The sequence below is a fragment of the Schistocerca cancellata genome, chromosome 6 (assembly GCF_023864275.1).
Source record: "Schistocerca cancellata isolate TAMUIC-IGC-003103 chromosome 6, iqSchCanc2.1, whole genome shotgun sequence".
Taxonomy (NCBI): Eukaryota; Metazoa; Arthropoda; class Insecta; order Orthoptera; family Acrididae; genus Schistocerca; species Schistocerca cancellata.
In genome coordinates this window covers 263,199,809-263,217,031 of record NC_064631.1, presented here as the reverse complement: position 1 = coordinate 263,217,031, position 17,223 = coordinate 263,199,809, and the positions used below count along the sequence as shown (strand labels likewise).

The 17,223-nt window shown below is 41.0% G+C and overlaps 1 protein-coding gene across 1 annotated transcript in view; it reads right to left on the bottom strand.

The window, feature by feature from the left end:
* The window catches only part of LOC126190990 (ankyrin repeat domain-containing protein 12-like), a 115,230-nt gene that overhangs the window by 64,982 nt on the left and 33,025 nt on the right, over positions 1-17,223 (bottom strand). Inside the window, exon 3 of the mRNA XM_049931666.1 lies at positions 7,362-7,612. Within this exon, the coding sequence (XP_049787623.1) occupies positions 7,362-7,612 (251 nt within the window). The remainder of the gene's footprint in view (positions 1-7,361; positions 7,613-17,223) is intronic.

The window sequence follows — 17,223 nt, the reverse complement described above, 5'->3', positions numbered from 1 at the left end:
GCGGCGTGACGGCACCCTCAGCGTCCATTGGTTCTGCGAGAATCTTTTTGTTGTGCCTGTCTGCAACTCAGCATCTCTGGTATATGGTGAGTAGCAACTTTCCTTCTCTAATATTGTTATATTCCATCCTGGATTTTCCATTGTTTAATATTAAAAATGTTTTAGTCTGAGAGCAAAAACATTTTGTGCACATTCTTACGTTATAAGAATAAGCAAAAGTGCACAGTTTCATGAAAATCTAAGGTGATGGGTGACATGACATGCATGATTTGATGTGGAATGACCCTTCCTTCATACTATTGTTTCCAATATAGAGAAACAGAAACATCACACAAGAAACTTAAATTCATATTTTTAAATCAAATGTGAAGGCTGTCCTCCAGTATACCAGTGAAAGGTGAAAAGTAAATAAGAAGGTAACATCTTCAACATTCATTTTATATATTTTTTTCGAGGATTTGGTGAGAATCATAGATGCGTGTAAATTTCTGTTTCTCATGTGAAAGTTTAGGACAACAAAAACAATCAATTTTTGAAAAAATAAGATGATTGGATGGATAAAAAAAAGTACTCACCAAGCAGTGGCAGAACACACACAAAAGATTATAACTAGGCAAACTTTCGGAGCCAGTGGATCCTCCTCCAGGTGAAAGGGTTGAAGGGGAAGGAAGAAGGGTGGAGGAGAAGGACTGGAGAGGTCTAGGAAAAGAGGTAGATTTTGGGAAAGTCACCCAGAATCGCAGGTCACAAGAGACTTACCAGACGGGATGAGAAGGAAAGACTGATTGTTGGGGAGCTGCACTGGACAAGATTTGAAAACCTGAGAGCTTAAAGATGGAAGACAGCATAACATGCAAGACAGATTCGAACTGTGTTCGACTGTCTTGCGAACTGCGTAAGCTAACCACATTACCACACCAACTTCTTAGAATCGGCACCTTCGCACACATACATCAGGTACATAAGAGACACATAAAACTTCTCTTGCGATTTTCTCAGAACTGCTGTGGTAGTGCATCTTGCTACTTGCACTTTATGTTGTTTTAATGACTTACTAAAGGTGTACAAAGTTTGTAATAAATAAGTGATACCAACAGCGGGGCCTCCCCTTGTAAGTATATCAAAAAATATACAGTCTATATAAAGAAGAATGTATGGACTCCAAACCAGCCAGCAAAACAGCTTTTAGAAGATCATTTGATCAGAACTACAGACTTGCCTTATGCAAACTTAAAAACGATTAACGTCAAAAATGTGAGAGTCATGAGAAAGCAAATAATTATGAAGAAAAGAAAGCAATGGAAACCGAGTACAATGAGCATAGTGCAAGGAAAAATGAGTGCAATCAAGAAATAGCTGCTGATTATGGAAGATGTAAAGCAGGCAAGAGCTCTGTATCCTTGACTCTTTTATTTACAGTCTGTCTTGCAAGTACTGCCAAGTGAAGTCAGTTAAATGTCCCATAGTCTGAAAATATGAGCATACAATTTGACTATCTATGAACTTTCTTACATAAATGATGCATTCTGCTATGCTCGGATTGAACTGAAAGTGAGGTGGCTCAGAAATTTGTACCTGTATCATGAGAGGGATTAAACAGATTCAACCAAATATACAACATATTTCATTATCCTCTGACAGCTGCAAAGATCAGAACACAAATCAAAACAATTGCATTGTTCCTGTACTTGGTTCAGACAACAAATTCAGACATTATTGAACCCGAGATTCTTTTATCTGGTGAAACATTCATGGAAGTACACAACTTTTGTTTCATTATAGTTGTTAAAGTTGGCCAAGTGCTTCAAAGTTTTGTGAATTTGCAACTTCCTGCATGGCACTATGACGGAGTGCCAAGATGGGGGAGCTACGGATGCTACAGCCAATAGCAGACCTATTACAAGGCTGTAATAGTGACATTGCATAATTTGGATGGGAACTGATGTTGAATGGTGAGAAAGGGCTATAAGGAGTCAAAGCGTTTCGTATAGCATATGCCACGTCCTGGACTGGATGACTTCTGTCAGGCTCTAGAGAATCTTTATCTCAGGTTTACGGACAGATGAAGGAGCTATGTATCCTTCACACTAATAGAGTCAGTGATTGATTTTGGGTGGCAACTGGCTGCACTGTAATAGTTTGTAGCTTTGATTAGTCTAAGTGCACAATGTACTTCAGAAGATTTCGCCTTTTGTAATGCTATGCAATTATCATTGAGCAGTTTCATTGCAGACTGCAATTTTTCCACTAATGACATATGCGAGCAGTGAAGTTTTATTGGGAAGTGTGTTCACACACATGAACAATTCAAACAGTTTCTTGTAAATTGTGAGCAAGTCCTTGAGTTTACTTTGCAAACTGACTGATGTTCCAATTACAGTATCAGTGCCAGTAACGAAGCAATACAGTACATAAAAAAGAGCAATTTTAACTGTATTCATTGTGTTGACTAGCTTATTTGTTACAAAGACACCAGCTACATAATTTTAATTAAAAGATGGCTAACTAATCTGCAAGAAAATTATAAACTTGTGATGACGTAAGAAGAGAAACGCATTGCAGTGATATCCAATTTGTCACCGGACAAAATGTGATGATCCAAAATTCAGATAAAATACAATCGTACATTTCTGTTCCCCTGCCAAAAAAGAGTTGTAATGCACAACGAGGAGTCACAGGTTGCAAATATAGTTTAATAATATTAAGAAATACACACAAAACCTAACCAATATTAAATACATAATGACTGTTTCATTTGTTGGTGATGAATCAATAACTGTTGACTTAATGAATACTTACATATGCTATCTCACTAATTCCACTTAATAACAATTAAAGCAACAGCATTTAAGAGACAGGAACTACTAGATGTAAAATAGTAACTGAAAATAAACAAATGGCACAATGTAAATGAATACAACAACAAATTATTAAGAATAGACCTGATTTAATTTTACACAGCTGGAGCTATTTCAAATTTGCATTGGGAAAGAATGAAGAATAAGGGAGGAAGTAAGCAGTGGGAGGAGGACAAGAGGGACGACGAAAGAGTAGAAGATTAGACCTTGAAGTCCCCTCAACAATTTAGTCGTTACAGGCTGAGCACAAGCTCTCTGTGAACAAGGAAAGGAATGGAAATTCAGCCACAACCCTTTGAAAGGAAACAAGAGCGCCCTTTTTTTTCCCCTACCTCCTATTGCTTAGTATAGATGCTACGCGAGCAGCAGAAAGTGGACATGCGCTGTAGGCTACTGCGCAACCCCCCCTAGCAGTACACACTCCGCCATTGCCGACCTCAAGGCATCAGCCTACGTTGCACTACAGCCATGTAAACATGGCTGCCGTCATTGTTGCTCCCACCAAGTGTGAATTACAAAGTGTAATTTGGTTTCTGCAAGCTGAAAGGAATAATGTAGGAGAAATTCATCGGAGAATGAGCCAACTGTACAGTAATAACTTCATGACAGATGGTGTTGTAAGTGAATGATGCCGAAAGTTTAAAGATGGCTGAAATGACGTGCATGATGAAGGGGGGGCCAAGGATGCAAGTATGTCGTTACAGCCAACCTTGTTGAACGAGTTGACAGAATGTTTAGAGAAAAATCGTATATTCATCATAACTTCTTGGTTTATGGAAATTCCAGAAGTTTCAAGATCTGTCATACACTATCATTACTGAACATTTAGGCTACGAAAAACTTTTTAGTTCTTTGGGTTCCAAAAATGTTGACAGACGCCCACAAGTCACCAAATAGCGTCAGCTTTAAATTACCTTGTCCGTAATCACAATGGAGTAGAGAACATTTCGAAATCAACTGTTACTGGAGACGAAACTTGGATTGAATACGACACACCGGAAACAAAACAACAATCACAACAATGGATGCATCCAAATTCACCAAATATATCAAAAAAATTCAAACAAACATTCAACAACAGAAAGGTTATGGATAGCATGTTTTGGGACCATGAAGGTGTGTTGCTCGTACAGTTTATGCAGCCCAGAACCACTATCAATGCAGCTGCTTATTGTGAAACTTTACGAGGTTTGCGGAGAACCATTCAAAGCAAATTAAGAGGAATGCTGACCAGGAATTGTGTTGATCCATGATAACACTCATCCACACACTGCTGGCACAACCCAACGGCTCCTTGAACAATTTCAATGGGACATTTTCGATCATCAGCCGTACAGTCCTGACCTGGCACCCAGCAACTTTCACCTTATCCCTGAACTGAAGACTTGGCTAGGAGGGCAGCACTTTCAAACCAATTATGATCATCAAAACAACATCAATGCTCATTTGCAATCATTGGCAGCAACATTTTTTGAAGAGGGTATTGCAAAGCTTGTTCACAGGTACGATAAATGTCTCAATCCTTTCGGTGATTATGTTGAAAAGTAACAATAAGTGTACAAAACTTTTGGTAATAAAATAATTGTTATATATGATCTTTTCTTTTATTTATAGCCTATCGGAGGTTGCCCTCGTATTTTAGCATCTGCTTAATGTGTGCTGGGAAAACATAGGAACTTTTAATGTGGACTGCGTGGGTTCAATCATCTTATCTCCCAACAGACAGTCCACAGGCCTATTCAATGTTAGAACTTTGTTCCGTAAGGAGGAAAAAGAGATGGGTGAAGGCGGGGGATGGGGGTGGGGATGGGGATGGGGGGCATGGGCAGGGGCAGGGGCAGGGGCAGTGGCAGTGGCAGTAGAAGGGACAATAGGCAGGGGCGGTGGGAATGGGAGGGCAAAGAAAGGGGGGGGGGGGGGGGAGCAGGATGAGGTGGTGGTTGTGGTGAAAGCACATACTTACTTCACATTATGGAGTTGCTCAGCACCAATCATTCAGGCTGAATTTCCAATCTTTTTTGTCTTATTTCATTCTACATGATGTTGTTGTGGTCTTCAGTCCTGAGACTGGTTTGATGCAGCTCTACATGCTACTCTATCCTGTGCAAGCTTCTTCATCTCCCAGTAACTACTGCAACCTAAATCCTTCTGAATCTGCTTAGTGTATTCATCTCTTGGTCTCCCTCTACGATTTTTGCCCTCCACGCTGCCCTCCAATACTAAATTGGTGATCCCTTGATGCCTCAAAACATGTCCTACCAACCGATCCCTTCTTCTAGTCTCATTAGTTATGTGATCTACCCATCTAATCTTCAGCATTCTTCTGTAGCACCATATTTGAAAAAACTTCTATTCTCTTCTTGTCCAAGCTATTTATCGTCCATGTTTCACTTCCATACATGGCTACACTCCATACAAATACTTTCAGAAACAACTTCCTGACACTTAAACCTATACTCTATGTTAACAAATTTCTCTTCTTCAGAAACGCATTCCTTGCCATTGCCAGTCTACATTTTATATCCTCTCTACTTCGACCGTCATCAGTTATTTTGCTCCCCAAATAGCAAAACTCCTTTACTACTTTAAGTGTCTCATTTCCTAATCTAATTCCCTCAGCATCACCCGACTTAATTCGAATACATTCCATTATCCTCGTTTTGCTTTTGTTGATTTTCATCTCATATACTCCTTTTAGGACACTATCCATTCCGTTCAACTGCTCTTCCAAGTCCTTTGCTGTCTCCGACAGAATTACAATGTCATCGGCAAACCTCAAAGTTTTTGTTCAAACAAGTTTTTATTTCTTCTCCGTGGATTTTAATACCTACTCTGAATTTTTCTTTTGTTTCCTTCACTGCTTGCTCAATATACAGATTGAATAACGTCGGGGAGAGGCTACAACCCTGTCTCACTCCCTTCCCAATCACTGCTTCCCTTTCATGCCCCTCGACTCTTATAACTGCCATCTGGTTTCTGTACAAATTGTAAATAGCCATTTGCTCCCTGTATTTTACCCCTGCCACCTTCGGAATTTGAAAGAGTATTCCAGTCAACATTGTCAAAAGCTTTCTCTAAGTCTACAAATGCTAGAAATGTAGGTTTGCCTTTCCTTAATCTAGCTTCTAAGATAAGTCGTAGGGTCAGTATTGCCTCACATGTTCCAATATTCCTACGGAATCCAAACTGTTCTCCCCCCGAGGTCGGCTTCTACTAGTTTTTCCATTCGTCTGTAAAGAATTCGTGTTAGTATTTTGCACCCGTGACTGATTAAATTGATAGTTGGGTAATTCTCACATCTGTCAACACCTGCTTTCTTTGGGATTGGAATTATTATATTCTTCTTGAAGTCTGAGGGTATTTCGCCTGTCTCATGTATCTTGCTGACCAGACGGTAGAGTTTTGTCAGGACTGGCTCTCCCAAGGCTGTCAGTAGTTCTAATGGAATGTTGTCTACTCCCGGGGCCTTGTTTCGACTTTGGTCTTTCAGTGCTCTGTCAAACTCTTCACGCAGTATCATATCTCCCATTTCATCTTCATCTACATCCTCTTCCATTTCCATAATATTGTCTTCAAGTACATCGCCCTTGTATAGACCCTCTATATACTCTTTCACCTTCCTGCTTTCCCTTCTTTGCTTAGAACTGGGTTTCCATCTGAGCTCTTTATATTCATACAAGTGGTTCTCTTTTCTCCAAAGGTCTCTTTAATTTTCCTGTAGGCAGTATCTATCTTACCCCTAGTGAGATAAGCCTCTACATCCTTACATTTGTCCTCTAGCCATCCCTGCTTAGCCATTCTGCACTTCCTGTCGATTTCATTTTTGAGACGTTTGTATTCCTTTTTACCTGCTTCATTTACTGCATTTTTATATTTTCTCCTTTCATCAATTAAATTCAATATTTCTTCTGTTACCCAAGGATTTCTAAGAGCCCTGGTCTTTTCACCTACTTGATCCTCTGCTGCCTTCACTACTTCATCCCTCAAAGCTACCCATTCTTCTTCTACTGTATTTCTTTCCCCCATTCCTGTCAATTGTTCCCTTATGCTCTCCCTAAAACTCTGTACAACTTCTGGTTCTTTCAGTTTATCCAGGTCCCATCTCCTTAAATTCCCACCTTTTTGCAGTTTCTTCAGTTTTAATCTACAGGTCATAACCAATAGATTGTGGTCAGAGTCCACATCTGCCCCTGGAAATGTCTTACAATTTAAAAGCTGGTTCCTAAATCTCTGTCTTACCATTATATATCTGAAACCTGTCAGTATCTCCAAGCTTCTTCCATGTATTCATTCTACACAAAACCTAAAAATTTCAACAATAACTTATTCAAAAAAATTTTTATATACAGGCTGTAGTGTAGCTGCTGTCTGTAAGTGATATATCGTACCTTTCTCTGGAATCTGCAAGAACTCTTTTGTGGAAGAACTCCAGTATCACCTCAAAACTAATAACAAGTTGTGTCAAGCAATCTGATTATTCCAAACAAATATTACCAAACTTACCAAGATTTACCTCATACTTTGGTTTCTCTATGGAGCTGTTATTGGCTTGCTGCAGAGAAATATCTTTCAAATGAAACTGATGAAGCACGTCAGCCACATTCCAATGAGCCTCCTGGACAGCATAATGAAATGCAGTACAGCTTTCATTATCCTGAAGCCATGGATCCCCACCATTCAGAAGCAAAAGCCTCAGCAGATCTGCATGGCCCCAAGCAGCAGCAACATGTACTGGTGTCAACCCATCCGAATTCCTGTACATTAAGAAATGATAATGTTGCCTGTCCTTTCCATAGATAGATTTGTTACAATAATAACTCACAACATCACAAATAACACTTTTTAGTGTATTTAATAATATATTTGCTTGTACTGCAATGAATTCAAAACCTAGTTCTAAAAAGAAATAATCAGAATGTTCCACATAAATTAATTTTTCCCTCAATTTGCGATAGAATACAAACTAAAACAAAAAATCTTCCATTCTGGGACCAACAAGAACGTTAAGATGGAAATGTCAAGATAAATCTTAATAGTCAAGGTTAAGAAGGGCCAAGGGCAATAAACATTGGAACTGCTTTCAAAAGTTCACTTGTTCAAGCTGACAAATTTTACTAAAGAGTTGGTGCCACAAGCCAAAGCACAGAAAGTTAAACTATCTGAAATTTGTAGATTCAATTTGAAATCACAGCATCAGCCATAATTAGAACAGGTGAATGTCAGAAGCATATAAGGAATGACAATGTAATAAAAAATTTGATTTTCAGTACTACATGTCACACGCAATCATGAAACAAAATATATTATGTTAAATATAGTCACAAAAAGTGGAATCATTGAGGTGGTAAGTCTCATACTACAAGAACATGCTGAAATGTAATGTCTATGAATTTATGTGAAATCTCAAAGCTTTTTAAATAAAATAAACATTCCAGTTTGTTGAGACAGTCACTGTAGAATGTTTGACTTTGTTGATAGGGCCACAAGTTCACCTCTGATTGCCCCATTTTGTCACTATCGAAGTGAAGTCCTTGAAGCTCTTGAAGTTTTGAAAGCAGATAAAATCTGATGGGGGCAAAGCAGGGACTCTATGGATGATCAATGACAGTGAACCCATGACATTTGATTGTTGCAGATGTCTGATCTCACTTGTGTGGTCTGGAATTGTCATTCTGAAGAAAAGGGTGCTTGATGTGTGGACGAACTCTTTGCATCAGAAGCTCAATTACAGCATACTGTTTCTCATGCGCTGAAATAGTTACATTATATCATGCTAGATGCTATAATTCATAGCCCTCTAGCAGTAGAGGGCTGCAAATGTGTAGACAATAAGAAGGGAGATGTAGAATGAAAATGAACTTTGTTTTATTTTTAAAAATTCATGAGTTTTCACATAAATAATTCAGAGGCATTTTTCATCATGCCCTTTTATAATGGTGTGCACTTAAAAAGGCAGGTGTGCGACAGTGTCAGATAGACAGCATACTTTTAACACTGTTCTCTAAAACATACAGGGTGTTACAAAAAACGTACGGCCAAACTTTCAGGAAACATTCCTCACACACAAAGAAAAGGTGTTATGTGGACATGTGTCCGGAAACGCTTAATTTCCATGTTAGAGCTCATTTTAGTTTCATCAGCACGTACTGTACTTCCTCGATCCACCGCCAGTTGGCCCAATTGAAGGAAGGTAATGTTGACTTCGGTGCTTGTGTTGACATGCAACTCATTGCTCTACAGTACTTGCATCAAGCACATCAGTACATAGCATCAACAGGTTAGTGTTCATCACGAACGCGGTTTTGCAGTCAGTGCAATGTTTACAAATGTGGAGTTCGCAGATGCCCATTTGATGTATGGATTAGCACGGGGCAATAGCCATGGCGTGGTACGTTTGTATCGAGACAGATTTCCAGAACGAAGGTGTCCCGACAGGAAGGCGTTCGAAGCAATTGATCGGTGTCTTAAGGAGCACGGAACATTCCAGCCTATGACTCGCGACTGGGAAAGACCTAGAACGACGAGGACACCTGCAATGGACGAGGCAATTCTTTATGCAGTTGATGATAACCCTAATGTCAGCGTCAGAGAAGTTGCTGCTGTACAAGGGGTAACGTTGACCACGTCACTGTATCGAGAGTGCTACGGGAGAACCAGTTGTTTCCGTACCATGTACAGCGTGTGCAGGCACTATCAGCAGCTGATTGGCCTCTACGGGTACACTTCTGCGAATGGTTCATCCAACAATGTGTCAATCCTCATTTCATTGCAAACGTTCTCTTTACAGATGAGGCTTCATTCCAATGTGATCAAATTGTAAATTTTCACAATCAACATGTGTGGGCTGACGAGAATCCGCACGCAATTGTGTAATCACGTCATCAACACAGATTTTCTGTGAACGTTTGGGCAGGCATTGTTGGTGATGTCTTGATTGGGCCCCATGTTCTTCCACCTACGCTCAATGGAGCACAATATCATGATTTCATACGGGATACTCTACCTGTGCTACTAGAACATCTGTCTTTACAAGTACAACACATGTGGTTCATGCACAATGGAGCTCCTGCACATTTCAGTCGAAGTGTTTGAATACTTCTCAACAACAGATTCGGTGACCGATGGATTGGCAGAGGCGGGCCAATTCCATGGCCTCTATGCTCTCCTGACCTCAACCCTCTTGACTTTCATTAATGGGGGCATTTGAAAGCTCTTCTCTACGCAACCCCGGTACCAAATTTAGAGACTCTTCATGCTCGTATTGTGGATGGCTGTGATACAATACGCCATTCTCCAGGGCTGCATCAGCGCATCAGGGATTCCATGCGACGGAGGGTGGATGCATGTATCCTCGCTAACTGAGGACATTTTGAACATTTCCTGTAACAAAGTGTTTGAAGTCACGTTGGTACGTTCTGTTGCTGCGTGTTTCCATTCCATGATTAATGTGATTTGAAGGGAAGTAATAAAATGAGCGCTAACATGGAAAGTAAGTGTTTCCGGACACATGTCCACATAAGATATTTTCTTTCTTTGTGTGTGAGGAATGTTTCCTGAAAATTTGGCCATACATTTTTGTAACCCTGTATACATGGAAGGATATCATTCTTGGTTGTTTACTCAATATTTTTGTATCCTCCAGATGTCACCCATTATGAACACTACGGTGGCAGAATAAATGTCAGCACACTGAAACAGAAAAAATAAACACTAAAAATTCAATGTGCAACCCAAGATGCATAATATAAGCATGCTGATGCACCATGCCAGACAATAGCTCTTGGTAGATCATTCCACAAGCCACTTTACTTTGTCTATATCCAATAGGAAAAAAGGCAACTGGAGATCAGTATGGAACAAACATGGTGTTTTCAACTGGAAAAAATACTATCTAAGGATGAAATAACTTAAGGTTTACCCCTCCTCATACAAAGTTATGTTGCTGATAGTTAAGACTGCATCAGTTGTATTTATAGTTATATCAAGACAGCAGTTATCAACACACAGTCATTGCACCTGTGTATAAGTGGGTAGATCACTACTCACCAAACAGACGAAACACACAAAACACTTAACAGAAGACAGTGACAGAAAGAGATTAAGCAAAGTATGTTGTTGTTGTTGTGGTCTTCAGTCCTGAGACTGGTTTGATGCAGCTCTCCATGCTACTCGATCCTGTGCAAGCTGCTTCATCTCCCAGTACCTACTGCAACCTACATCCTTCTGAATCTGCTTAGTGTATTCATCTCGTGGTCTCCCCCTACGATTTTTACCCTCCACGCTGCCCTCCAATATTAAATTGGTGATCCCTTGATGCCTCAAAACATGTCCTACCAACCGATCCCTTCTTCTGGTCAAGTTGTGCCACAAACTTCTCTTCTCCCCAATCCTATTCAATACTTCCTCATTAGTTATGTGATCTACCCATCTAATCTTCAGCATTCTTCTGTAGCACCACATTTCGAAAGCTTCTATTCTCTTCTTGTCCAAACTATTTACCGTCCATGTCTCACTTCCATACATGGCTACACTCCATACAAATACTTTCAGAAATGACTTCCTGACACTTAAACCTATACTCTATGTTAACAAATTTCTCTTCTTCAGAAACGATTTCCTTGCCATTGCCAGTATACATTTTATATCCTCTCTACTTCGACCATCATCAGTTATTTTGCTCTCCAAATAGCAAAACTCCTTTACTACTTTAAGTGTCTCATTTCCTAATCTAATTCCCTCAGCATCACCCGACTTAATTCGACTACATTCCATTATCCTCGTTTTGCTTTTGTTGATGTTCATCTTATATCCTCCTTTCAAGACACTGTCCATTCCGTTCAACTGCTCTTCCAGGTCCTTTGCTGTCTCTGACAGAATTACAATGTCATCGGCAAACCTCAAGGTTTTTATTTCTTCTCCATGGATTTTAATACCTACTCCGAATTTTTCTTTTGTTTCCTTTACTGCTTGCTCAATATACAGATTGAATAACATCGGGGAGAGGCTACAACCCTGTCTCACTCTCTTCCCAACCACTGCCAACCTTTCATGTCCCTCGACTCTTATAACTGCCATCTGGTTTCTGAACAAATTGTAAATAGCCTTTCGCTCCCTGTATTTTACCCCTGGCACCTTTAGAATTTGAAAGAGAGTATTCCAGTCAACATTGTCAAAAGCTTTCTCTAAGTCTACAAATGCTAGAAACGTAGGTTTGCCTTTCCTTAATCTTTCTTCTAAGATAAGTCGTAAGGTCAGTATTGCCTCACGTGTTCCAGTATTTCTACGGAATCCAAACTGATCTTCCCCGAGGTCGGCTTCTACTAGTTTTTCCATTCGTCTGTAAAGAATTCGTGTCAGTATTTTGCAGCTGTGGCTTATTAAACTGATTGTTCGGTAATTTTCACATCTGTCAACACCGGCTTTCTTTGGGATTGGAATTATTATATTCTTCTTGAAGTCTGAGGGTATTTCGCCTGTTTCATACATCTTGCTCACCAGATGGTAGAGTTTTGTCAGGACTGGCTCTCCCAAGGCCGTCAGTAGTTCCAATGGAATGTTGTCTACTCCGGGGGCCTTGTTTCGACTCAGGTCGTCCAGTGCTCTGTCAAACTCTTCACGCAGTATAGTATCTCCCACTTCATCTTCATCTGCATCCTCTTCCATTTCCATAATATTTTCCTCAAGTACATCGCCCTTGTATAGACCCTCTATATACTCCTTCCACCTTTCTGCTTTCCCTTCTTTGCTTAGAACTGGGTTTCAATCTGAACTCTTGATGTTCATACAAATGGTTCTCTTATCTCCAAAGGTCTCTTTAATTTTCCTGTAGGCAGTATCTATCTTACCCCTAGTGAGATAAGCCTCTACATCCTTACATTTGTCCTCTAGCCGTCACTGCTTAGCCATTTTGCACTTCCTGTCGATTTCATTTTTGAGACGTTTGTATTCCTTTTTGCCTGCTTCATTAACTGCATTTTTATATTTTCTCCTTTCATCAATTAAATTCAATATTTCTTCTGTTACCCAAGGATTTCTAAGAGCCCTGGTCTTTTTACCTACTTGATCCTCTGCTGCCTTCACTACTTCATCCCTCAAAGCTACCCATTCTTCTACTGTATTTCTTTCCCCCATTCCTGTCAATTGTTCCCTTATGCTCTCCCTAAAACTCTGTACAACTTCTGGTTCTTTCAGTTTATCCAGGTCCCATCTCCTTAAATTCCCACCTTTTTGCAGTTTCTTCAGTTTTAATCTACAGGTCATAACCAATAGATTGTGGTCAGAGTCCACATCTGCCCCTGGAAATGTCTTACAATTTAAAACCTGGTTCCTAAATCTCTGTCTTACCATTATATATTCTATCTGATACCTTTTAGTATCTCCAGGGTTCTTCCATGTATACAACCTTCTATCATGATTCTTAAACCAAGTGTTAGCTATAATTAAGTTGTGCTCTGTGCAAAATTCTACCAGGCGGCTTCCTCTTTCATTTCTTAGCCCCAATCCATATTCACCTAATACGTTTCCTTCTCTCCCTTTTCCTACACTCGAATTCCAGTCACCCATGACTATTAAATTTTCGTCTCCCTTCACTATCTGAATAATTTCTTTTATATTATCATACATTTCTTCAATTTCTTTGTCATCTGCAGAGCTAGTTGGCATATAAACTTGTACTACTGTAGTAGGCGTGGGCTTCGTGCCTATCTTGGCCACAATAATGCGTTCACTATGCTGTTTGTAGTAGCTTACCAGCATTCCTATTTTCCTATTCATTATTAAACCTACTCCTGAATTACCCCTATTTGACTTTGTGTTTATAACCCTGTAGTCACCTGACCAGAAGTCTTGTTCCTCCTGCCACCGAACTTCACTAATTCCCACTATATCTAACTTTAACCTATCCATTTCCCTTTTTAAATTTTCTAACCTACCTGCCCGATTAAGGGATCTGACATTCCATGCTCCGATCCGTAGGACGCCAGTTTTCTTTCTTCTGATAACGACATCCTCTTGAGTAGTCCCCGCCCGGAGATCCGAATGGGGGACTATTTTACCTCCGGAATATTTTACCCAAAGAGGACGCCATCATCATTTAATCATACAGTAAAGCTGCATGCCCTCGGGAAAAATTACGGCCGTAGTTTCCCCTTGCTTTCAGCCGTTCGCAGTACCAGCACAGCAAGGCCGTTTTGGTTATTGTTACAAGGCCAGATCAGTCAATCATCCAGACTGTTGCCCTTGCAACTACTGAAAAGGCTCCTGCCTCTCAACAGATACCCCTCCGTTGTGGTTGTACCTACGGTACGGCCATCTGTATCGCTGAGGCACGCAAGCCTCCCCACCAACGGCAAGGTCCTTGGTTCATGGGGGGGAAGTAAAGTATATTAAGTGCAAATATCAATGTAAATTACTGTATAGGCAACAATAATAACAACAGGTACAGAAACACCACAGTTATCTGACTGGCAAGCAGTTAGCATGCTTTACAGATCTATATACATGGAGCTACATGTTGCTATTAGTTTGTTTTAGGTAGAAGATACAAACAATGGGTTTTAGACAGAATCCTTGTTAAATAATGAGTTTCACTGCAATTTTCCAGCCAAAATCTGTCAACACAGCACTCAGAAACTCAAACCACGTGAAAGTTGGCTAATATTTCCATGAGAGAAACACTTAATCACTACAATTAAATGGAGCTCTAGGTCCCAGTACATTCCTGTCACAAACTATACAGAATTTTCAGCAGAGCTGGCTCCATTTTCAACCACAGTATACTGTAGATCCCTCGAACAAAAAAACTACGCTTAATGATGGGGAAAAATGCACAGGTCACAACCCTATATAAGGAAGGTAACAGAAGTTATCCACAAAACTATTGACCAATATCCTTGACATCCACTTGTTGTCGACTCTTAGAACATATTCTGAGATCAATCAAACTGAGTTATCTTAAACAGAATGATCTCCTCCAGGAGAGTCAGCACATATTCTGAAAACGCCGATCATGTGAAACTCAACTTTCACTTACCTCACATAACATCCTGTAAGTCATGAATCACAGAAATCACGATGGAAGCAATACCACAACAAAAGTGTTTTTACATGGAGTATGAAACAAAATTGGTGACCTGATTGAGGATTCCATGGTAGGGAAGATGCAGCATGTTGTCTTGAATGGAGAGTAAACAGAATTAGAAATAGCTTCAGAGGTGACACAGAAGTGTGCTGCAGGTCTTTTTTTTTCATGTTGTATATTAAAAACCAAGCACACAATAGCAACCCAAAACTTAACAGACAGCCAATGGAGTTACCAGGATCGATAAAGGCTAACACTCTGTGTTTAACAATTTGTATGAATATCACATAGGCTCAGTCACAGATGAGACAGCTGGCAGTTTTCATTTGCAGGATACTGGAAAAATACTGTCAGTCTACAAAGGAGACAGTTTACACAGAGTTTGTGCTTCTCATCTTAGAACATGCTGAAATGTTTGGAACCCATACAAAACTGGACTAACAGAAGAAACTGAATGTATATGAAGAAGAGCGACACAAATAGTCACAGGTCTCTCTGATTCATGGTAATGTTAAAGACCTTTATTGGTAGGCTAAGATGAATGCAAATTATCCCATAACAGGGTGTATACGTGGACAACGAAAAAAAATTCCCAGATAAAAATGCACTTTCTCCCGGCTGAAAACACACTTTTTCCGTGTTATTAAGTGACAGTATATTTTCCCTTGGAACTGTAAAACTTATCAGTCCTTTGAATGGTAATGTTTTTATACATGGGTGTAGAATTTCCTGGCACATTAGAAAACGAAACTCAGGGAAGAAACTCTGGAAATATTTTTGATGTGCAGCAACATGTACGCTGCATATTTTCGTATTACGAAAATATAAATTCGTATTCCACCAAACATCACATGTTACTTTCCGAACCATTGTAATAAAGATTGCGATGCGCTTTTGTAAGCCAGTCATAGCTCATGTAATGTGATCCCGCCAGCCGATGGCAGTGGTTAATCAGACCACAGGACACGTGATGTAGTCAGCTAATAGCAACATCACAGTTAAGTAGCGCGGATACACCAACACGAAAAGTTAATGCTTTAAATTAATATACATAGTGTTGCTACAAGGAAAGCAAAGCTTTCACATATAATGTTGATATTTTTTGCACATTACACTTTAAAATACACTCCTGGAAATTGAAATAAGAACACCGTGAATTCATTGTCCCAGGAAGGGGAAACTTTATTGACACATTCCTGGGGTCAGATACATCACATGATCACACTGACAGAACCACAGGCACATAGACACAGGCAACAGAGCATGCACAATGTCGGCACTAGTACAGTGTATATCCACCTTTCGCAGCAATGCAGGCTGCTATTCTCCCATGGAGACGATCGTAGAGATGCTGGATGTAGTCCTGTGGAACGGCTTGCCATGCCATTTCCACCTGGCGCCTCAGTTGGACCAGCGTTCGTGCTGGATGTGCAGACCGCGTGAGACGATGCTTCATCCAGTCCCAAACATGCTCAATGGGGGACAGATCCGGAGATCTTGCTGGCCAGGGTAGTTGACTTACACCTTCTAGAGCACGTTGGGTGGCACGGGATACATGCGGACGTACATTGTCCTGTTGGAACAGCAAGTTCCCTTGCCGGTCTAGGAATGGTAGAACGATGGGTTCGATGACGGTTTGGATGTACCGTGCACTATTCAGTGTCCCCTCGACGATCACCAGTGGTGTACGGCCAGTGTAGGAGATCGCTCCCCACACCATGATGCCGGGTGTTGGCCCTGTGTGCCTCGGTCGTATGCAGTCCTGATTGTGGCGCTCACCTGCACGGCGCCAAACACGCATACGACCATCATTGGCACCAAGGCAGAAGCGACTCTCATCGCTGAAGACGACACGTCTCCATTCGTCCCTCCATTCACGCCTGTCGCGACACCACTGGAGGCGGGCTGCACGATGTTGGGGCGTGAGCGGAAGACGGCCTAACGGTGTGCGGGACCGTAGCCCAGCTTCATGGAGACGGTTGCGAATGGTCCTCGCCGATACCCCAGGAGCAACAGTGTCCCTAATTTGCTGGGAAGTGGCGGTGCGGTCCCCTACGGCACTGCGTAGGATCCTACGGTCTTGGCGTGCATCCGTGCGTCGCTGCGGTCCGGTCCCAGGTCGACGGGCACGTGCACCTTCCGCCGACCACTGGCGACAACATCGATGTACTGTGGAGACCTCACGCCCCACGTGTTGAGCAATTCGGCGGTACGTCCACCCGGCCTCCCGCATGCCCACTATACGCCCTCGCTCAAAGTCCGTCAACTGCACATACGGTTCACGTC